General features: G+C 36.4%; 2 protein-coding genes across 4 annotated transcripts in view; one reads left to right on the forward strand and one right to left on the reverse strand.

Annotated features, from left to right (window-relative positions):
- The first annotated feature begins 3,242 nt into the window (after positions 1-3,242).
- LOC117416649 (profilin-2-like) lies at positions 3,243-9,977 on the forward strand. Of its 2 annotated transcripts, none has more exons than XM_034027946.3 (3): positions 3,243-3,593; positions 5,620-5,812; positions 7,746-8,092. In XM_034027946.3, exons 1-3 carry the CDS (start codon positions 3,465-3,467, stop codon positions 7,841-7,843), a joined length of 420 nt encoding a protein of 139 aa, XP_033883837.1. In that variant the 5' UTR covers positions 3,243-3,464; the 3' UTR covers positions 7,844-8,092. The 2 variants fall into 2 exon arrangements, with proteins under 2 accessions (XP_033883837.1, XP_033883836.1); XM_034027945.3 differs by lacking the exon at positions 7,746-8,092 and adding an exon at positions 8,099-9,977 and having other exon boundaries at positions 3,252-3,593.
- The window catches only part of LOC117416648 (E3 ubiquitin-protein ligase RNF13-like), a 40,007-nt gene continuing 24,062 nt past the window's right edge, over positions 8,281-24,225 (reverse strand). For both annotated transcript variants that reach the window (XM_059034455.1, XM_034027943.3), the window contains 5 exons: positions 23,200-23,290; positions 21,618-21,723; positions 21,294-21,387; positions 13,877-13,957; positions 8,281-12,629 (listed from right to left, as the gene is read on the reverse strand). In XM_059034455.1, coding sequence (XP_058890438.1) covers positions 12,244-12,629; positions 13,877-13,957; positions 21,294-21,387; positions 21,618-21,723; positions 23,200-23,290 — 758 coding nt within the window. In that variant the 3' untranslated portion in view covers positions 8,281-12,243. The remainder of the gene's footprint in view (positions 12,630-13,876; positions 13,958-21,293; positions 21,388-21,617; positions 21,724-23,199; positions 23,291-24,225) is intronic.

Consider the following 24,225-nt stretch of genomic DNA (forward strand, 5'->3'; position numbering starts at 1 on the left):
TCTGCCCAGGATGTTATCCTGTATTTTCGAGTTGTTGTGGTCAATAGCTCATTCCATGTGGTTCCAATGCAATGCATCCTGTAGACCCTGTATTTGATGAGTCAGGGTCCAGCCTTTCGAATGCTTTTTAACACTGTTTTATCTCTTTAACAAAGGTTTAGCAGCACCACAGCAACGACCATAGAACGAGGGTGTGAACAAAGAAGATAAGATCCTGAGATATTCGGTATCGAATTTTGGGAGAAAGTACAGAACGCATTATTTTTGTCCCTAATAGTTTACCATGGTTAAAGCATAGCAAATTGTAGTAAAACACAGTGAAAGAATGGTAAGGCATAGGCAAGCATGTTAAAGTACAATGAGGTAATGCATGTTAAAAACATGGCAAGTACATAGTATAATCATAGGAAAGTATGGTAAAACTGCAAAATGACCATGGCAAAATGACCATGGTAAGCTTTCTATACAGGTTGACAAACTGCACCAAATAATTTGAGGTTCTGTGCGCTATAACTTCAGGATAGCCTCTTAATACTTTAATTGTTCACTCATTTTTTATTTTTTTTATTGATCAAAATAGCTAACTGTTTTTATCATTTGTTCAATGTTCATACCCCAAAAGCCTTTTCCCCTTAAACCTGCTTTCCACTGAGAGGTGTATTCAATCAAAACCACTAAACAAACACTGCAAAAATAATTTATATACCACAATGGACAGTTTGATTGAATCTAGCCATATAACAATTTATTTTTTATTATATCCATCCCACTATGTGAGCCAAATGAACATGCTCCAAAAGTCAGCTTCAAACTCTACTACTGCTGCTGAATTCAGCCAGAACACAAGGGGACCCACAGAAATTCATAACTCAAAATGTATTTATAGTACTCTATTATACATGATAAGACACCCTGTACTACCCAAGCGCTTAAATAATAAGCAGCGTGTGATCGGTCATTGTTTGAATATTACAATGAAAGAAGGCAGTAACCGTATCAGAATGTATCATTCATTGAAATGTATATATTCATATTTTCAAACTAGACATGCCTGCTGGGACAGGAAGCTCGACATTTGATTGTTTTTGTTTTAGTACCAGTTTTCATGTTTTCTTGTAAACATGCAAATAATTAGACACTGTAATTATTTTTTAGTGTTGAACATTGAGATGCCCCCTTTTACCACTACACTAGGAATATGTATCTCAGTGACACACCAGCACACCTGACATGATTATAACTTAGCATCTTCAGAGTAGGCTTGCTAAAATAAGACGTTTTGTTGAATGTGTGAGGAAGTCTAACCTGGCAGCCTCTCTTAATGCAATTCAATTCGCTCTTTACAAAAGTCCCATAGCAGAGTGAAACGGGCTCTCCCATTTTTCAGAAAGGCTCTGGCGAGGTTGGAGTGAAAAGGCTGAGCACGGAAAGTCCTTGGGTTGCCATTGTTATGGCTGGAGACTCGGTTATGTGCATTTTTACTGAAGAAATGCTGGATATAACTGTTATTATCTATTGCTACAAAGTGTGGCACAAAGGGAACTTATCTAAAATTAGAATGTAGAGTGGTACAATAATTGAAATTGAACATTTGTATATTTTTTTTATAAAGGATACAAATATTATAGTGGATAATAGTGGATTCCAACCTTTAAATTAAATATAATGATTGGGATGTTTTTAATATATACTGCGCAAGAGACACAAACAGAAAAGACCTGGCTGCTCAGCGAGGCAAAGGCAATTAAGATAAAAGCTTTGTCAAAGATCGTTGAATATACTTCTTTGTAAATTTGGCACAATCAATATAGTGCATGTTTAAGTGGCAGTCTTAGCTGTGATGTAAATAGAAAATGATTCAATAAAGAGACAGAAAAGTAAATAGAAATCATTGGAACATGTTCCATAAGCGTTAACCTATAAATGCCACGTTGCTTTTAAAATTGATGCTGGCTAAATTGCCATCTGGTCTTTGTTTTGAGGTAAAGGGTCGATGAGACATAATCATCAAAGTTTTTGTATTATTATTATTATTATTATTATTATTATTATTATTATTATTATTATTATTATTATTACCTCTTTCCTTAATTTGAAATGGCGAGGAATGGTAATTCGAGATGTCAAAACAGTAAACGTTATTGTCGTGGAGCCTTTTTTTGGCTAGTAAATGTTTTCAACTCCAGTTCTCTTTTCTGAAGTCCCGCCATTCCAGGTTCAGCATAATACCCTTTCTGACAGGTCAAGCCTGCTGCTATCAGCAGCTGGAGCACACAGTATCTCTATTATCTTTAAAACCTTCTGTTGTTGCAGACTGTATAGACACCCTCTTCTCCAGAGCAGTTTGCCTTCAATACCAGTGGTCGTCAGTTGTTGTAGGACACAATGATCTCAGCTTTCTAGTGGCAAATGGATGGACGTTACAATTAGTTCAATGTTTAATTATACCGTTTTTAATATATATATATATATATATATATATATATATATATATATATATATATATATATATATATATATATATATATATATATATATATATTTCTAAGTTGTTATCACAATGTAACACAATGTTATCTTAAAATACCGTACCATCCAAATGTGTGTCCTTTTTAAAAGGATATAGCTTTCAGTTTGTTATGTTGAGCACACATTTATATATAGGTGCTTTATTGTGGGGCAGACTGTGCTATACTATAACCTCCTACTGCTGCATGTAGTGGCAGTACAACAGCATGTAGCCAAGTTAACGGTGCAACAAAAAATGGCATGGTTTCAAGGAGGGGAGATACAGTTTGTGTGCCTGTTAAAATGAATGAAGCAATGATTTGAGGTAGTTTAAGTGCACCACATGCAGTGAAACATCCATTCACTTCAGTAATACAATATCTGCAGCAATGTACCCAATTCTGATAAGCATTCTGCTGTACTTCTTACAACTCAACTGTCCAATTTATAAAAAAAAGTATACATGATTTTTAAATTGAACATTTGTAGAACATTATTCTCGTTTATTTTAGTGTGTGGCACCTAAATGGGTTGTGCATTTCCGAAGTGGACATTTTTTAATGTAATAATCCAAGAATAAGAATAAAATATGGATGTTAGACTTGTCTGTAAAGACCCCATAAAAAAAACCATGTGCTCTTGACTGTGTCTGGTCTAGCAACAAGAGGGTGAAGTTGTACCCTTTTATCATTCCGCCGGGGCTATGTAATGTATTGTCGACTTGAACCGCATTGCTTCCAAGCGGAGGGATCTGGCAGGGACTACACCCAGGAGCAGCCCGATTTCCTAGGCTTCTCTTTCCTGTCCGAGCAGAGATTAAAGCGGGGACGTGACGGAGCTGTAGGTTCAGCTGGAGACTAAACAACATTTGAAAAAATAACACTACAGCAACTAAACCGAACGCAACCCTATTTAAGCTTTTGAATAAATTGTACATTTTAACAAAAGACGAAAATATGTCCTGGCAGAGCTACGTGGATAACCTGATGGCGGATGGCAGCTGCCAGGACTCCGCCATTGTAGGGTACACGGACGCCAAATACGTCTGGGCAGCATCAGCCGGTGGTACTTTTCTCGGCATAACGGTAAGAAAATAAAAATATATCTTAAATTATCATATTGAAGTATTGGAAGCAGAACAGAAAGGCATAAGATGCCTGGAAATTAATGTTTTATGGAGAAGGCGGCCTGTTACTGAAAAAAAGCGTAGGATTGTAAATGTAGGAATAATTGAGAATCCATTAAATTGTTTTATTTAGTAATAAGTGGCAATTTAAGCGAGTCAAGAAAGGGCTGATATGGAAGCAACGACTGGGGCCCCTTTCCTGAATTGAATTCTGTTATGTTTTATTTCTATCAAATCAAAAATCGGTTCCTTTATGCAGAATGATTGGGGTGATAATGGAATAAGGGGAGTAGACCGTGGAATCAAGTTGGTAAATCCTGCTTGTATTAATACAAACCCCCGCTACCGGCAATGCGGGTGTGAAAAAAAAAAAAAAAAAAAAAATGAGGGAAAACAGGATAAAATCAGGCCTGCCATCCAGATTTGGAGACTACATTACGCCAATTTCCTGACGTAGCTTGCTCAGATTTTAGAGGTTTTTGCGGTTTTGCGGTCTGTAATTTACGTAGTTCACTTGGTGAATTCCGGCCTCGCTGCCGCCACCTTCATGTTTCCCAAGATGGCGCCTTCCCTAGTTGGGTTTATTCATTTTGATCACTCGGTTCCTGCAATGCAACTAACCGCATTGCATTCAACTATGCAGGTTTTTTTGTGGCATTGATCGCCTATGAATGCGGTTGTAAAGCAAAGATTGAGATGGTAGCAATCTCGGCATTAGATTTGATAAACATATACCGGCACTCCTCCATTTTGTAGGACAGAAATGTGTTTTATGTAGCTAGCTATATAATAACCACAAAGAGAGATCCACTGCAGTTACCCAGACGTTGCTACTAGGATTGTTATTAATATAATTAAGTGTATACATTAAGAAAAATCTCTCATATCAAACGGCACCGATGAGGTAGAATGTCCCATGTTTTGGTTTTATTAAAGTTGTTGACGTTAAAGACCTGCCAAAATTTTGGGGTTTTTAAATTAACATTTTGGCTAATCCCTGCTTTTATTTCGTCGTTCAGTCATTGCGGGGATCGAAGTGGTCGCTTACATGTGCACATTTAAAACGAACTCCACTTCAATATATATGGAATATCAGCGATTATACATTTGACTAAATATTTAACGTTGGCATTTTATTTTATATCCCCCCCCCCCCCCCCACGCACGCACACGCGGATTGCAGTGCGTATAAGAATAGGTTTTGTTTTAAGAGTGTAGGGCTGTCTGCGTTTTTCATGCCCTCTGTTGAAATTATTTAAAAAAACACATTTCTATCCGAGGAATGGTTGGGCCGGCCATGATTGTGCAGTTCTGCTTCAGGGCGACGCCTTCCTACATATTCACTTGTTAAAATAAACATACTAAACCGCAGCCTTTCCCCGAAGCTATCAATAGTTACACTTTAGTAATAATTACGCTGTTGCCAAAACACAAAACCGGAATTGGAAATGAGAGGACAGTTTAAACTATGGCTTGATATCCAGATTGCAGATGCAAAACGTGACAGCTGCATTTTTTTTTTTCTGTTGGTGTGTGTGTTTTTTTTATTTTATTGAATCCTCAGTTACTATTTATTTAAATACAAAGTCGCTATTTATAAAAAAAAAGGCTAGCTAACTTTTTCAAGTTTATGATGGTAATGTTAGATTGTAACCTAATCATTTCTGACAACTGATTTTATGAAAAGAATGCTCCCAGTTTTTCTTGATAAAGAACGCGAAAAGTGAAACTGCCAGGATAAAAAGTCAGGGCCTCTTAACATGTTAACCAGCGGACTATAGTTTTGAATACAACAATAAACAATTAACAATTATATTAACATGTTAAGGGTTATTAGGAAACCATTTAAAAAAATGCCTTTTTTTAACATAAGCATACAAAATAATTAATTGCTACTTATGATCAACTTGCCTTATGGCAACATAACATGAACAAATTCAGTGTCATCGCTAAAAAATGTTGTCATTCACCCAACTTTTTTTAAGCCTTCAGAAATAGATGTGCTTGTGGGCAAGGACCGGGAGGGTTTCTTCACCTGTGGCATGACCTTGGGTGCAAAGAAGTGCTCTGTGATCAGAGATAGCCTTCATGTTGAAGGTGACTGGACAATGGATATCAGGACAAAGAGTCAAGGTGGAGAGCCAACATACAACGTTTCTGTAGGCAAAGCTGGCAAAGGTAATTTCTACAATTTAAACTTTGGTCTTTTTAAATGCAAAAATGTGGGTGCTTCTATTTTTTTTTCTGCCTTAGAAACTAAGTTTCTTGCTTCGTCAGAGTCTTAGTTTCAGTGCTTTACACATGTGAGAACTGTGGTCTGAAAGAAGAGTCACAATGTATTCATTGTACAAGTGACGAAAAACATAAACTAGATATTAAATCAGGTTGGCGCAGTGGCATCCCTGCGTTTTGTAACCCTATGTTAAAAATAAGTATTGCAAGCTTTTTGCAGTGTTTCATTTTAGTTTTTTGGCAAAGCTATTGCAGTACAATTTCAGGTAATTATACCTCGCATAACTTTTTTTTTTTACTAAATATTAAGAGAAAGTAACCTCCTTATTTTAACTAAACTCTAAAGTGTATTATAGTATTGTGTAAGGGTGTTAGACTGAGAATCCTAAACCTTGTAAAGCAGGTGTGGCACTTCAGACCTTTGAATCCTGAACCCAGGTGAAGGGAACTTCTCTTGGCAGCCAAGCCATAACGACAGGCATATTGTATTAAGACTGATGCAAGCTAAATTCAGCATGCTAGTTACAAAAAACAAGAAAATAACCAAAAGTGCAGGTGTTGAAAAGATGTATATGTTTGTCTATTGGTTAAATATAAATTGAACTATATGGGCAAATATGCTTTTTACAATGTTTTGTCTGTTTGGTCCAATCAGTCATAACTGGCCCTTCAGGTTAAAAAATATTGAATATTAATGAAAAGCAAAATCTAGTGTTAGTAATTTATTTATTGGATTAAAAACCTAAATAATAATGTATTGTATTGGTATAAAAGCAATGTAGTAAGGTAATGGTATATTGAATATTAAATATAACTGTAGAGGTCATTAATAAACAGTAAATAAGGGCATTGTAAATATTGATCCCTGAGGTGTATATATTGTATTTGTTCAGACAAATTCCCATGTTTAGTAACCATCTGCCTAAAGGTTCCTTGTCACTGTAATGCAAAAAAAGTATATATATAATACTGTTTAGGCCTATGCTGATTCAAAATGCCTTTATGGTCCCTATTCCCAAAGATCTTTTTTAAATGTATTTATTTATTTATTTATTTATTGGCAGACGCCCTTATCCAGGGCAACTTAAAATTGTTACTAGATATCACGTTATTTTTTACATTTAATTACATTATTTTTACATACAATTAACCATTTATATAGTTGGGTTTTTACTGGAGCAATCTAGGTAAAGTAACTTGCTCTGCTGTACCCTTGCTCAAGGGTACAGCAGCAGTGTCCTCCACCGGAGATTGAACCCACGACCCTCCGGTCAAGAGTCCAGAGCCCTAACCACTACTCCACACTGCTCTCTAGTTTGCTTGGATGAGTTACAACTTGCATGCATATTCTTTAACATATCTTTTTGAAGGTATAACATAACAAACCCCCTTCCCCTCCACCCTGTACAGACTCATATTTGCACACTGGTACCAGGAATAAATCTTGACTTAAAATTGAACTTGGACTTTTTTTTTTTTTTGTTTGTTCACATTTAGAACTAACAAATTTACCTGCTGGGTTTTACATATATTTGAAAATTTAAATAAGCTGGGGTGGGAAACAACTATTTTTTCAAATGTAAATTAAGTTATGCCTGATGACTAAATTCTTGAATGTTTATCTTGAATAGAGAATGGGTAAGTTCTATCTAACCTGCTTAAATTTGTAACTTTCTCCTGATTTTCAATTTCAACATTCTTCTGTGCTAACACAAGTTTACAGTATGCCTTGTCACCTGTAAAACCCAACTAACTGCCTGACCACCCTCTATACACTTAATTCTTATTATGTTATTTGACTATTTCTCCAATCTGAATGCTTTCTTCCTAACTTCTGTCACATGTTTCTGAACTTCCCTTTCCTGTTCTTTTCTTTCAGTCTTGGTTCTTGTAATGGGAAAAGAAGGGGTCCATGGAGGCGGATTGAATAAGAAGGCATACTCAATGGCAAAATACTTGAGGGATTCTGGGTTTTAGTTTACAGGCAGCTCATTGTTATGTAGTTAAAAGAAAAAAAAAATTAAGGAAAAAAAATATATTGCTATTAAAATTTCCCATTTAAGTTGTCACATTAACGTCTTGGAAAAATTAATAGCAATGAAAGGTTGTGGGGTATAAGAACCTATGTCTCCTTTTGTTATTCCTGTGTTGGTGGGGAAAGGTGTTTTGGTTTTTTTCAATTATGTTCATTCATTCATTCATTTTATTTATTTTTGTTCCCTTGTACTCCAGCATTGGTTTTAGTCATGGGAAAGGAAGGTATCCATGGAGGGCAACTCAACCAGAAAGCATATACCATGGCTGATTACCTGAGGAAGTCTGGATATTAAGCAGCTTCACCCCATCCACCTAGCAACTCATTCTCATCACCACCCAGTTGCGTTGGCAGTGCTACCAGACTAGTTGGTAGTTGCTTCTTTTTTTTTTTTTTTTTTTTTTTTCTTTTTACACCCTTTTGTTTTCTGATGTCCTTTGATGCTTTTCCCCTTCCATGTTTATTTATATACTTTAACACTATGTACCAAATCCCATTCTGGCACCATTGTTGCAACATAGGTAATGAATAAGCATGTTATACATTTTAACATTGCACACAAAAAAAACCAAAAAAAAACTAAAAAACAAAAACACAAAAAAAAGTGGGCCAATGTTAAATCTGGGCTTTGCTTAGTGTTAACATAGAGAACTGCTGGCAAAAATGAAGAACAACTAAATTTTAGTAGTACAATCTTGAATTGATCGATGCACTTTGAGCAGAAACTTATCTCAATTAGTCTTCCTTTTCTAGAGCTTGTCTGGGAGAGAGGTTCATGCATATCTTGGCTTGTTTGACTCCTCTCTCTCCCCCACCCCCCCCTTCTCCTTTGTATTTCCCTTGACATGCTTGAACCCAAAGGAGACACGCCAATGTTACACAAGGAGGCATGCTTTCCTCCATTATTAACCACTATACCTTTCTTAACTTTTAATATTGCAGCTGACATCTGTTTTAGAGTTGCAGAGTCCTGCATGTATGCTTTTTGCTGTTGCACTTGGACATAGTCTTGCAACGTGTCTGATTATTTCGAGTGCAATGGTAAAACTGCAGGTGGCATTTCCTCCCATGACCTCTTCATCACATCCTTGACTTTATAATCTCCATGGACATTCCATCGTTACAATAGCTCAAGCACTTAAGTATTGTTTGCCAGCTCCTGTAACATGTATTTCACTTTTTTTTTTCTTTTTTTAAAAAGACTGCCATTTTGGACAGTAAATATCCCAACAGAACCACCTGGAGTGTGTCCAGTTTCAATTTTTTCATAGGACCAATTTTAGTTGCAGCTTGGGATTTTACAAAACTGATCTACATTGTTGTAAAGGACAACTGCCAGTTTCAACTACATACGGGAGATACACTATTGTAATCCATTGTCTGATGACCTAAAGTGGTAAAAAACTGCACAAACACCAGTGTGTGAGTTGGGGATGGCAGTCTCCTCATTTGACATTACCCATTTGTTGCAAAACACTTAAAGCAAATTGATCACTCTTGACCCTGTAAGCCCATGCTGCAGGAAAACTGGAATAAATTGCCTTGTGCTCTAGTCATCGACTGAAAGATGTGGTATCAAACTGCCTGTTGAAGCACGGTACTAAATGTATGTCCAATTTAAAAAGAAAAAAAAAAACAAACTGAAGTTTAAGTTCTGTGTACACTAAATTGGAGATGGTATTGGTTGGAATAAGCAAACTTGGTTGTCTTGTGAAAATCTTTATACGAAGTCTGTGTATCCTGTGCCATAATGTTGTAGAGGTATGATCTGTTGCTATTGTGAGATGGATTTTAACTGCTGCCCAGCAAGGAGTCAGTCAAATGGCACCTCCTTAGGGACATTTTAGCATATGCTTGAAATGTTCAGGCCTTGTGGAATATGTACAGATTAAAAAACAAACAAACAAAAATAATAATCTTGTTGCTGACTTGCGTTCATATCTTTCCCTGCACTTTTTTTCTTATATTGGGATACAGTCTAACTCATCTGATTTTAATATGCATTTAAACAAAATGCCATAGATTGATAAACCACCTTGTTTACAGACAGATGAAATAAATTTATTCCAACCAGAAGAGCTGTGGGTGTGTTCTTGTTTCTTTTATTAATTACCTTCCCATTCTAAATCTTAAATTCAACAATTTTTGGTGCCGTATTAATATACATGTTTACCATTATTGTTTATGCACCACACTCACCCCAACTGTTATCAATTTACTACCAATCCATTATCACTTAGTGGGGTATTCTTTGATTTTTACCCCTAAAATGTGTTTCTGCTATAATAGCTGCCAAAACAGATATCATGTTAATGGCAATCTATTCAGAAATGGAAAGGTAGTTATAGAGCAATTGGTGTGTTAAATGGGCAGCTAATGTCTCACCCTAGACATTGCTATTCCTTAAAGCAATAAAACCAGCAGGGTATTGTAATGCTGTTTTAAGTCTCTTTACATAATCCATAAACCCCTAATTTCTGTATTTATAATGGATTTCACGCTCAATATTTTACAGTATTCTGTAAAGGCCTCAAAGCTTCACTATGCTGCAGCTTGAAGTGTACTTTGTCTGCATTATTTCCTGTTGCTTGAATAAAGAGAATCATATTACATACTGCTATTTTAAGAATGCCTCTGAAAGTATTTATTTAATAAAAGTAAGAAACTGAGATGTGCACATCACTTTCCAGGGAAAAGTTACTAAGGACCAGTGTAAGTTTTCATACAGATTTGCCTACGCCCCACCTGAATTACAGTAATACAAGTATAACATTGATAATTAAGTGTTGACCACATACTATTTATTGATTGGAAGAGCCCCCATCTGCAATGTGTAAGTCCGAACACTACTCCTCACCCCCCTTCACAGACTTAAGATGTTCTGATGGTGCAATGCACATTGTATAAGATGATGCATATGGGGCTGCAACTCTGAAATACCTGCATTTTGCGATGGTATTGCAACATCCTATTGAAACTACAAAGCTGTAGAAAAGAAATAGAAAAAAATCAATACAATTGCATTTTGATACGTTTTGATAGTTAAGATATTAACTGCATTCAATTGCTTATGTGAGGAGTACACTTGTGTCCTGATGAAGACAATCATGGTGCACATTTAATAATTTAGGGTTAAAAGTAAAGTATAAATATACACATACTACAAAGAAAATACAGTCTGCATCCTTCAATTTTAGGATTTCCTGCCATATGCCACAAGACAACCATGTTATGAATACATGCAATTTGCCATCAGTTTGATTTTGTCATCATTTTCATGCAGGCACATGTCTTATTAATTTACTTAATGTCATTGAAAACTACATCAAGTGAGCTGAATAATGAATTTATCTGTTGCAAAAGTTTTGCCAGGATGCTCTTGAATTTTTTTTTTCCCTTGAATCATACTTACAATTACAAGGTGCCTCATAACAAGGAACTTGGTCTATTATCTTGACAGTTTAAAAAAACAAAGGCAATATGAGAGGTCTTTTATTATCTATAGTTTGTGCATTGTGTGTGTTATTAACTTCAAAAAGCAAACCTTATTTTAATCCATATAATTATTAAGGGTGATGTGCTAGACATTGATACAGCACAAGTCCACAAGACCTCCTCCTCCATTTACATTACAGAATCCCCTGTTAAGGAAGACCTAATGAAAATCCATCAGGTTTATTTATATATATATACACACATAGTATAGTATGAAAAAAAGTTTGTTATGTATAAATGATACTGCTGCAGATTATGTACACATTACATGATTGCAATTATTTTAGTACTACTTAATTTCATGACCTGATACAGTGGCATACAAATATGTAAGTAACAGATTTGTACTTTTATCTATACATTATATACACTTAAACATTAGCTCTTGATATTAATAACAGTATAAATGGGCTGTGTGTGTCTTCTGAGTGCAGATATATGGGGCTATTCAGAAGTATGCAAAATGCACTTTTTTTCACAGTGGATACGATAATCAACAAAACTTTCTCACTGCAGTGTCAAGTGTCAATGCAGAATATGTTGAATAACTGAACGACATTCTTTGGCCATACTTTTAACATGACATATAGATATGCAATGAGACCCTTGTAAAAAAATTAACATGATCTTTTTCTTTGGTACACTAAATGCAACCGCTAACACCTACTAGATCATTTCCTACCACCTCATTCAGGAAGTGCTGCTTTTCAATTGAGTAATCTAGTGTCACCGACATGAAGGATGGTCATGTACACAATAACAAAAAAAAAATAAATGGAAATAACATCTTGAAACCACGACACAATTTAGTATGAAGAAGAATTTGTTGTGGAGGACAGCAGCAGAATCAAGCATTGGTGTGGGTTTTGGTGGCTGTGTCGCCATCACGGTGACTCTGCTGCAGCTGAACAACAACAGTCTCCACGCTCACTTCCTCCTCGGCCTCGCTGCTGTCGATCTCAGGATCGTCGTCATCCTCGTACTCCGAGGACTCCAGCACTTCCTGGCGGGACCCAGATTCAGACATGGTGCCAAACGAGTGAGCGCTGGTGGAGGCGAGAGATCTCAGCAGAGGCGTGCTTTCTGAAACGTCGTCGTTCTCCTCGTGACTGCTGTCTGCCTCGTTGGTGTCCGAGTCCGAATCTCCCTGTGAAGGCACCACCTTCTGCTTGCAAACAGGGCAGGTTTTCTTAGTTTTAGTCAGCCAGGGGTCAACACATTTGCAATGGTAAGCTAAGAGAAAAAACAAAACAAAGAAAAACAAAACACACAATTGCAAAATTATTATGATTACACATTGTGCCAAAACAAAGTACACATGGGCAATTTGTTTAGGACAGCCAGGCATCAGCAAGGTAAGACTGCTGCTTGGGTTTGAACTACTTTCAGTGATGAAAATTGCTTAGCTGATTTTACTTATTCCAGGTTTAAATTAAGCGAGCAGCATGGAATGGCTGAAACTGCCATGCAACTACATACTATAAATAGATGAAAATACAGTATATATGCACAAAGCATAAAAACAATAATATCTGAAATACAATACCTCTCATGTTGCAAAAAAAAAAAAAAAACAGTATGGATATACAAATGACGCATCATTTTATTTCCAAGTCCCTTGTGAAAGAAAGGAATTTAAAAAAAAAATGTAACAATTCTTAAAAGTACCGTAATGCTAAACTGAGTTTAAAGGAACCTTTTGTTCTACTGCTTTCACACATACGAATGACAGAGTGTTCATTTAAAGTGAATGAAATAGTCGAAGTCTGAACGATTACTTCTAGAAAAGGAGAAACTGAACTCAGGAAACTAGTAAGAGCCTCTTTCAGCAGTCTTGGTTCATTTACTCTGTGACACGGTCAGCCAATTAGTCCAGGGAAGGGTAATTATTCAGCATCTAAGTTGGAGTTTCTTGTGCAAGTTACAGAAATACTCTCATACGTCTTACCCTGGGGAAGCTTGGTTTTGCTGCCTCTGGGGTGTCCATCATCCACATAACCCCTGGTGTTAATTTCAGTTGCTTACAATTTACTGCAGTAACTTGCTATTTTAGACTGTCTTGCAATTAAGTAGAAACGGGTTCAGTGGATTAATAATGCTGCGTTTGTAAAAATCATATATAAATGGAATATTTTAAAAAAATATATATATTTTGCAAAGATGATCAGTGCTTTCTGCGATGTGAACATGAAGGTGTGGGTTTGAACAAACTAACAAGCGCAAGTCACAAGTTACCAATGAATATTATAAATATTACTACTGGTCCCTGTTCCCACATCATTCATCTTTGGGAGTTGGGACTCCTAGTCAGTAATATAAATACTTATTAAAACAGAATGAAGTAAATACATATATTTATATATGATGTTCTCTCTAGGTGTGCTAGTTGGAGAAGTCAGTGCCACATGCGGACAGCACTCATAGCATTGTATAGGAATGTGTCCTTGCCTTGTTAAAGGCAGGGTGTGAAATGCACTTACCATGGGAGCAAGGTAGCTCTCTCAGCTTGTCTCCTTCTTCATATTCATCCAGACAGATAGCACAAACATCATATACATCTCCTGCAACAACAAATGATAATCTATACAACAATAACATCGTTCACTTGCAAAATATGTATAAATACACTAAATTACTACAAGACCACAAATAATGATAACACAGCTACCTCATAACTTTTAGCTTGGGTGAAAATATATATATTTGTTATTGACACCACCACCAACATCCATCTTCAAGATCAGAAGGTATAGTTGCAATGCTGATGCTGCCCACTTGACATCCCAGTCCTAAGCAACACGCTATTCTGAGTGTAAAGGTCCCATTGCTCATATAAGCCTGGGCTCGCTGTCTTTACCTTAACTTTGGGGAGTCAGATATGCAAATACAGCCACTGTCTTAAAAACCTCAAATGCTCTCTGAACAGATTCTGAAACCAGAGATGAAACTGAAGCGTTTTTAGTAAAGGAAAGAGCACAGCACCTGCCACTCACAGAAGAATTGCGTTTCCGATATCCAAATAACACTTCTTGAGAGTACCCTCTATGGTTTCTATTTTATATGTAACAATAAATGGATATAATTCAATTACAGCAGGTCTGTTGGCCCGATACTAAAGTGGGACATGTTAAAATAATTAGAATTTGCCTCTGGTACAGAAACAATGGGAGATGTCCAATTAAGAGTATACTGTAGCAAGTAAGTTCATGAGTGCTGTGTAAGGAAAAAAAATAAAAGCCAGGAGGAAAGCAAAAAACAGCACTGCAAGCAGAAACAATTTGCAATCCCAGTTCAGAAGCAGTAATAAAATGAACTAATAAAGCCTGAGGAGACTGAAAACAAAAAAGAGACTTATGGACTACTTTAAAACCTTTACATGATTTTTTTCTTAAAAAAGAAAAATGCTCTGGTAAAGGCACTCCGCGTGGAGTGCAGGATGCACCCTCTAGCCTGGACGCCGCCGGTTTGAGTCCACCCTAGGGGGTGGCGCACAATTGGGCAAACACTGCCCCATGGGTGGTCAGGGTGTCCTTGGTTCACCGTGTACCAGCGACCCCTGTAGTCTGGCCGGGTGCCTGCAGACTTGCCTGTAAGCTGCCCGGAGCTATACGCCGTAGCTCAGAGGTGGCTGCATGGTGAATCTGCAGTGTGTAAAGAAGCGGCCGGCTGACGGCACACGCTTCGGAGGACAGTGCGTGTTCGTCTTCGCCACTCGAGTCAGCACAGGGGTGGTAGCAGGGAGCCGAGCTTAAATAATAATTGGATATCCGAAATTGAGAGAAAAATAAATAAATAAATCAAAATCAATAAATAATTGCCAAGTACTAATTAAAAAAAAAAAAGAAAAATGCTAAGCTGAAGAGAACTACAATGGAGATTGTTTTGCACGCAACAGGCAATTAATGCTCAATCACCCTTTAGTATACAATTATTTTCACAGACATAAGCACACTTATAAAGGATGTGGATGTAAGACTGACCATTAAAAGTACTCATTTAGTTTCAGCTTATAAAGGGGGGACGCTACTCTCAGCATACCAACTTCAGGAACTCAATATGCTGCTTTGGAATTTGAAAACACTTTTCATCCAATTTCTGCCAGAGAAGCTCAACTCGAATGACATCTGAATGTTTATGAAGTTATAAATGAACATATTTTTCCACGCTCTCCTGAATCCTGCCAAGACTTTGTGACCGTAGAAGGAAGCAGCTAAATTATTACCCTCCACTGTATTGATGACGAATTGTCTACTGTGCTTCCCTGGGATAAAAGAAAAGCCCGGGATAGAAAAACAAGTTAACAGAAACCAAATTTTACACAGGAATCAATGATGTTAAAACTGCATAGTATTCTGAAAACTGAACTCTTTCATGGCTGAGAAAGCATTTTAGAAATAGATTCTTTCTGGAGTGCTGTGAAAGTGGGTGGTCTATTTTACATTATATTTGACCCAGTGATTATAGGGGTGGCAGAGAACACATCTGCTAATTTTAAGATACAAGAAGTATAGTACAGCAAACCCCACAGCTTCAAAACAAAACTATAATCAGTTTGTCCTTTTCTGGTTTTATAAAAATATAGATTCTGTTAGCCAAATGGTAATTTCAGAAATAAAGGATTGCTGTTTTAATATGAAACAATGTGAACACCAAGCCTTTTAAACCCTGTACCAACCCAAATTTATTTATTTATATATATATATATATATATATATATATATATATATATATATATATATATATATATATATATATTTATACACACACACACAAACAAACACACACCCCATATTAAAGTGGTCCAGATAAGCTGCATACCTGCCATTTTTATGCATTAAAACAATCTGAAATACTCACTAAATTTAAACTTGTAAAAATACGCATAGCAATTTTGCTGCACAGCTTGTCTGCCTCCCCTCCCACCTACCCTAAAACTTCCACTAACAACTACATTTCCCAGAATACAATGTCTTCAGTATACCTGTGCTATGAAACTGTACACAAGAAAAAAACAACCCAACAAACATTATCCAATCTCTGGAGTAGCCCTGCTGTCTTTGCTGTCAATCTCAGTAAGAATAAGAAAAATTAAAACACCCCAGTCCAGCAACAAATCCAACTGGAACCATCTTCAGAGGCAACCGTTAAAAAAGGTGTCTATAATACTTAATTGTTTTATAACTTGTTAATGCATTTCCTTATTTTACGTATCTGTATGGCTTTCTATTGAAGTTTTAACATGTTCAAGAATTCAATGTTAAAATATAAGTAACGTAATTAATTTGCAGAGTCAGTGTGATACCTCGAAAAAGATGCGCTGAGCCGATAAAGAACCTTGTAGAACACACGCGTGATTGTACAGGAGTTCAAAGTAACATTGCAGTTAAAATGGCTACCCCATTACCATTAAAGATTGTACAGTATTTCTAGGTAATGTTGCATTACATTTTACTCTCTCAGTGTTAATTAGAGGGCAAGTTACTCCCAAACCTTATCTGGAGCACTGTATATACACACACACGCACACTCCAGAGTACATCAGAAACAGTGAAAAGGGTTTTTGATTGCTTTCTTCCCTTTTTGAATTTGCACAAGGTGGTACATAAAGGCTGCATGTATGCAATATACTAAGAAGTGTGAGTAATGTTCTGCTATAGGATGTGGAACTGATCCTACGAGTAAAGGCAAAACTAAAATAACTCACTTAGTGATAAAGGTGTTTGTGTATGAATGTTATCAACTTTGCACACACCTAGCAACCTTAGGTTATATGTATTTATATACCTTGGTTTCCATAACATTATATTATGTATATAACAGTATATAAAAGGGGGCTTTCATACAGTAAGCACTTCTGGTAAAGGATGCTTTTGTAAGCGATAATACTGGGGGGACTGCAATAATAATGGAACAATACATAAGCAATTCTCTGCAATTAGCTATGCTAGCCAGATTAGGTGAAGTGTAAACTCCATGTGGACCCACAAAGTCAAGGCAGCGCTGAGGATTAAATAATGATGATATTACTCTACATGCAATGTATTTTTGTTTAATGGTTGTAAAAGCACATCATAAAAGGTAAGCTAGCCCTTATAAAACTTTACTACAGTAATTTTGCTTCATCCCACTTTGCAATGACTTTACTATGTGAAACACTGAAGAAAAGAAAGACATTGTGACACCGGTTCAGAAGCCAGACTGGAAGGAAACCCCATTCTCTTCTAAAACGTACACATCTTGAGCTACTCAGGAAGGCCAGGGTCTAAAGTAAACACAATTATGACTGCCAATATATGAAAGCATTTAATAAAGAAAATGTATGCGGCCCCCTGATATGTCAATGTATGCAATTATATCATTCGTTTCAGATAATTAGGCTGTTAATTATAGTAAACAGGACAATTACATGTTCACTTTCTCCCCCACTATAATTCCCACAAATGTTGTTTAATATCTGTCAGCTTTTTGTGTATGTGTGTTTTAATTATAATTTATAATTTAAAAAGCCACAGACTGATTTGTAAGCGTCAGCAGAATGATCAATGGTTGACTATTGCATGCTGATTCAACAGCTGGAAATTTCTAACAGACTTTCTTTCAGTCTTTGGGCTACTGCTGTTTTCAATTGCAACAGCAGCCCTCTCATCATGCTGAAATAGCATTCGTCTGCATCATACTAGTGCCTTCAACAGCACCAGTAAGATTGGAAAATAAAAGCATTCATGATGCTGTTTCCAGTTTGGTCCAATGAGGTGCATTACAATAGTCACATGGTCTCTAATTCTATAGTAAAATAGTTCTTAGTTTATTTCCTTCTTAGATGAAAGCAATGCTTTTTTTTTACGCCCTCCCACCCATACCAAACAAACCCAGCAAGCCTTTTTAGGAATATCCACAAGGCAGATCAGGAAGTTGAGGGAGATTTGGTTGCCTGCTTACACCATGGCAATTGACTGGCAAATAAACAGCCATTGCATTTAATGAGAGCCAGACTTTCTTCTTACGCTGTGCTGCATCTCTGTTGTTGTTGACGAAAAGAAAACCGAAGATCCCCAGAAGGATAACAGATGCAGGATAGTAACGGGAACCTTTAGTAAGTGTGTGGGTCACAATGCTTTTAAAATGGCAATAAACTTGACATAATAGGTAGCTTTATAGGACATCAAATGTTTCACTGCTCTACACAAAATAAGTATGGAAAGTTAAGATGTTTATAACCGCCTTTTGCAAAAGGTTTTCACATTATTACAAATCTTTAGTGACATTTCTTCAATCCCTATTGCAACTCATTTACAAGAGTCATAGGTGTGTGAGATAGTAAGCTCTCTGAATTGGTTTTTACTTTCACACCTACCTCTTTATTCTTGCCAATTTATTGAATTAGCTCTCAAGGGCAACAGTTAGCTCTGGAAGCAGGGGAGACAGGAGATCAGCAGCAAGCACTGGTGTAAGTACTGGACAGTCACACATATGTTCAAGTATCGCTGCTGCTGTTCTTGTTCATATCTCCACTACATGTTAGGTCTCTACTGCAAAACACACTCATAAAATGTACATAAAATGGATCGGTTTGTGGTGCTTGAAAAAAGCCACCATGGAGGTGCTTCATTGTCTTCAAAAACAAAAAAAAAAAAAGAAAAGTTTCGAAATATGAAGAAAGTTACTTGGAAATCAGATTTATCTTTGCTTTCCAACTAAAACAAAAATTCCAATTTGGAGCTTGATTCAAAACGGTTGAGAACCTCTGATCGGAGTGCTTGGATGCTACATTAAAAGCAGAGGACATTCTTAGATCTGGAGAATCAGGTTTTGTTCTTGGCATCATATTATGGAAAAATGGCCTGGCAAAATAACCAAGACAAACGTATTGACATCACCACAGTCTCGGATAAGGCTGAAGCTGCACCAAACACCCCACATAATAACTCCTGCATTGAACATCAATGAGCTTCAGTCCTCATTTGCAGGGTTACACATGGGAAAGGCGCAGTGCAGAACCTACATGACAGTAAAACACGTTAACTGTAATATAGTACATACTTTTAAATCCGGTACGTATTGTAGCAGTATGCAACACAGTTTCCAGAATTAAAACAGTATCCAAAGTCAGTATTCAAAATTGCAGAATATAGTGCTCGATGGGGCCCTAATGTCACAGGTCACTTGCAAATGAAAATGCACAAAAAAAAACAAAAAACACCACAGTATCTAAAACTGTAACAGTTAATCATTAAACATTACCCTAGCTTGTCTCATTTGCTTTGTTTTGGCTGCATTTTCGTCAGGTGAAACTGGAGGAAACGCTGTGTAACTGTGTAATATATATAAAAAATTAGGATTGATTTTATTCTTAATACAAGGGCGGTAAAACGCGAGTGACGTGTATCTGGGTAATGGATATCCGAGTGCTGACTGTATAAAAAAGTCTCACCTGTCACTAAAGACCTTGTGGTTCTGAAACAGGTTTGACAGTGCAAACCATACTGTACATTTCTAATCTAATAATGGAGAGTATCAGTTTTCATAGCATATTCAATGGTGCAAAAGGCAGTTACTAAAATAGGAAAAGAAGCTGGAAAGTAGCTTGAGGCAAAGCATTACAAACATTATTTGTAGATATAAGATAGCATTCACAATTTTAAAATGTAAATGCACAAACACACATCAAATACATTGCTAACAATGTTTGAAACCTACCTCCTTGCATGAAATCAGGTGAATCTCCAGGGCATGAGGCTGGAGCCGCTAATTAAAGTGACAATGCTGTCCTTTGTGTTGCAATGCAGCTGCAGACAACTTTACGAAGCTCAGAAACAGGCTTTTGTTGCCAAGACCGTTAACTTTTGCGTTCAAGGACACAAGTACAACCAGCCCCAGTAGCAATCAAATCACCCACTTCCACAGCAAATGCAGTATTAAACAGCCAACATGTTGCTGTCAGCCTCTGCTTCAACTTCTTGTTTTTGTGACAGACAGAGAGGGGCCTGCGCTTCAAGACTTTACACTTTTACTTACAAGGGGAAGGAGACTAAATATTCATAGCCGGGTTTAGACACAGAAGACATCTGTGACAGAAGACAGTGTAAAGTGGGTGAGCCTATTTCTTATTAATTTGAATTCCCAGTGTACAAGAACTGATGCACTGAAGCAACTTAGAGCAGCAAATAAATGTGCTGTGATTCACTCGTGTTGAAAGCCAGAAACATCTTGACTTCTGCTGGCTGCTGTTGAAAGAACCAGCTACACAAACTAACCTTCTGTCATGCTCAGGGTGTATATGGAAGTAAGAGTGCTCCGAAGCACAGACTAAGTTAAGTCCCTTCACAAGCCAAAAACGTAATTTATTATTTTTTTAGGAAGCTTATTAAAAAAAATGGGGACCCTTATACCCAGATTGCATCCGTCTGTCTGTATGTCTATCTATCTATCTGTCACACTCTGCACCAGGGGTATCTAATTCCACTCCAGGTACAATTAGACAATGAACTACTGAAGGGTCTGGATGAGGTTTAATTGGTTTCAATTAAACAATTTAGGAGCAGTGCTGGAACAAAGACCAGGAGTGGAAAGGCCAGCTTTGGCCATCCCTGCTCCACATAGTGAATGCAATAACTGCATTTCATTGGGATTCCAAATCCTGTGGTACAGTAGGGATAAACAAACATCACAACGGCTCCCCTTCCCAGCACAGCCAGCTTCTGATCACTGTGTTGAAGTCAGACTCAGAGTGCAGACAACTTAATAAACACATTCTGCAAGAATATAAAATATCATGGATAAAGACTGACATTTAAGCATAATGCCAGCCAAGGTAAAATTAGAAATCATACTTTTTGAAGGGATGCAGCTTTCATAGAAAACCACACTTAACTTTCTGTATGGAGTATTAGATTGTACCTTTCTTATATTTATGTACAGGCAGCTTCTTTAACTGGTCTTTTCGAAGGCGGCTCCTTCTGGCTCGGTGCCTGTCCTGCACAAACTTTGTAATCTGAGAAAAAAAAAAGACAAATAATTATTGCATAAAACATATTATATATTTGTTTAATCCCAAAAATTAAAATAAATATATCAAAAAGGTAAATAGTAGGCACAAAAACTTTACAAGAATGCAGCAATAAGGAAATTGGCAAACCATGCCTGAACTTAATGTTACTTTTTCCACTTGCTTGTACAAATAAGCAGCAATAAACAGTAAGCAGAATATAAAAAGACACTTACCATAAAAACGACAATAAGTATAAGACAAATCCCCACTATGATGAGAAAGGGAATCAGGTAGTATTCCAGGGGTAGACTGAAATCGGGCAGAAGCACTATGTGACCACTGAAAAAAATTAAAGCCAACAACAAAATATGAATTGGGTTATGATTGGAATAGAGTAAGTGCTCAAAATAATAATGCCCAAATATGAACACAGTTAATGCAAATAGTCAGTCATTTAGTATTTATAAAACTGAACCATTTAAAAAAAAAAAAAAAAAAATATACTCGCCTAGATTTATTATTATTACCTAAAAAGCATTTGAGGATGATGGTACAATGCTATCAATTTACCTCACTGCTTTATTGTGATGTCAAGGTCCTGAAGATTACACCGCCTAGTTACCTATGCCACAGTGTTGGAAAGGTGATGTAAATACAGTGGATTGCAGTGAAGTTACAGTATACTGCCATTCAACCATTGACACCATAGAACTAACACTCAGCTCCACCTATAGACTGATTGCTGAAACCTTGGCAGTCTTCACTAAATGCATCAGAAACGACATACAGGTGCCAGTTTAATGCAGCACCTGTTACAATTTTACCTGCCAAGATCCTATTGAAGTCACATTCAGTAAGTAGTTTCTATATTTGTTTTTCTTTGTGAATATTTACATAAGGAATAGAGTCAAAATCAACAGTTTACAGTTTTAAATAAAAAGCTGCGAATTACAGGCACAGAATCACCAGGTAAAACATGAATTCATTATTAGTAATAAAATTAGAGAACTGACAAAATAAAACAGATAGAGAAATACTACGACTAATGGACCCAAGAACTAAAATCTGATTGGAATTATATTCTAATGACCCTGCATGAGAACATGTCAACACAAAAATAATGATCTCTTTACCTGCTATATCACAATCAAAACAGGGATTGCACAGTGGTTTGTCATTACTTCAATCCTTCTAGTAATATCTATCCTTCTGTTTTAAATTGTCTTGGTAAAAAAAACCAGACCAAGACAACTTGATTTGCCAGGGCTAACACAAGCAGTTATGTAGGTCTTACTCACCTGACATGCACACACTTGTACAAACTTAAAACTATTTCACATACACGGCATGATCTTCTCAGAGGGAGGTTTATTCCCACGAATGAGTAAGACCACTTATGGGGACAATGGAGAAGGCATATATAAATCATACTAGGGCCCCTTCAAGTTAAAAAATAGAACTTCATTCCATTCTTCTGTGGAATATTACAGAACTAAAAATAAATGCGAATTCATTTATTTTTATTACAATGATAACGGTTTAGTCAGAAAGAGTTAAACAATAACCAGTTGAGCTGCTTTATGATGTCATTAACAAAACTTGTTACATTACAGAAGTGGCTATGACATCATAATACAGGATGGATAAAGATGTACTTCACTATACTGGTATATTGTTTTCAGTTGTGGTTACATGTTTCACTTTTCTTTCTTTCATGTATTTTATTTTCTGGATTTTTAGCATGCACATCAATGACATTTAATTCTACGAATAAAGAAAACAGCATACATTCAAATGTAAAAGCAGAATACTCACCCTTTTTCATAGGAGTACTCTTCTTTAAGAAAATTGGCTGTCCTTTCGCCAATAAATACTGAAGGAATGTCTATTTGTTTCACAATGTCCACTAAATGTAAATGGAAATAAGGAATTATTAAAAGTCTTTACAATTGCAATAACTGTGGTACAGCAGACATTCTGAAAAGACAATATGAGTGGCAATTTATGCTGAACAAAAAAAGAATTTGAAAAGATGCTCAAGATTTTGCTACCACTTATACAGTGTAACCCGGTTAAAGTCCCCTTGGTTAATATCCCAACCCGCTTATTATCATGTTTTTTTTTTTTTAAAACCACCTCTTTTAATATCACTAGGAACCCCACTTATTATCCCCTCAACACCCACCAGGCAACATTGCATGACTTCTTAAAATAAAGACAATACGTTTTTCAATCAAAAAATTTAAGGTAGGATCTGTTACACTGTTTTATATTGCAAAGTACACTATGTTGCGGCATTACCAAGTCAACCACACACATTGGTTTTAAATGTGTTGAACGTTAGTATAGGCTAATCATTTTCACTAGCAACAGCTAGCTACTAAATTGAAAGAAACAGTAACTAACGTTAACGTTAAATATAGTAACTGTAGCTGGCTTTGTTGTTCCTGATTTTATTAGATTGTACACATAGCGTTGTTTGAGTTGTTAGCTACAGTAATTATGTTACGTTATAGCAATAAACTTAAGCTTATGGTACGCTAAGTGTTTTAGTGGACTGGTTTCCCCCTGCACTGATATAATGTCAGCTAGCTAATTAAAGTATGCAGCAATTGTTCGCGTTTGTTTGAGCTATCTAGACAAATAATTAATTTCTGCTATTGATTAATTAAAGTAAACATTCTTTAGAAAAAACTATTTGATGTTACAGTACTGTAATATTAGTACAATATTGCAATAAAAGACGTACAGATATGGATTATATTCAGTTTTCTTTGTTTATATGTAAAACGGTTGAATATGGAGTGCTTAAATGTCCCTTACTTTCTACTGCGTTGTGGC

The sequence above is a fragment of the Acipenser ruthenus genome, chromosome 12, assembly GCF_902713425.1.
Source record: "Acipenser ruthenus chromosome 12, fAciRut3.2 maternal haplotype, whole genome shotgun sequence".
In the NCBI taxonomy this organism is placed as follows: Eukaryota; Metazoa; Chordata; class Actinopteri; order Acipenseriformes; family Acipenseridae; genus Acipenser; species Acipenser ruthenus.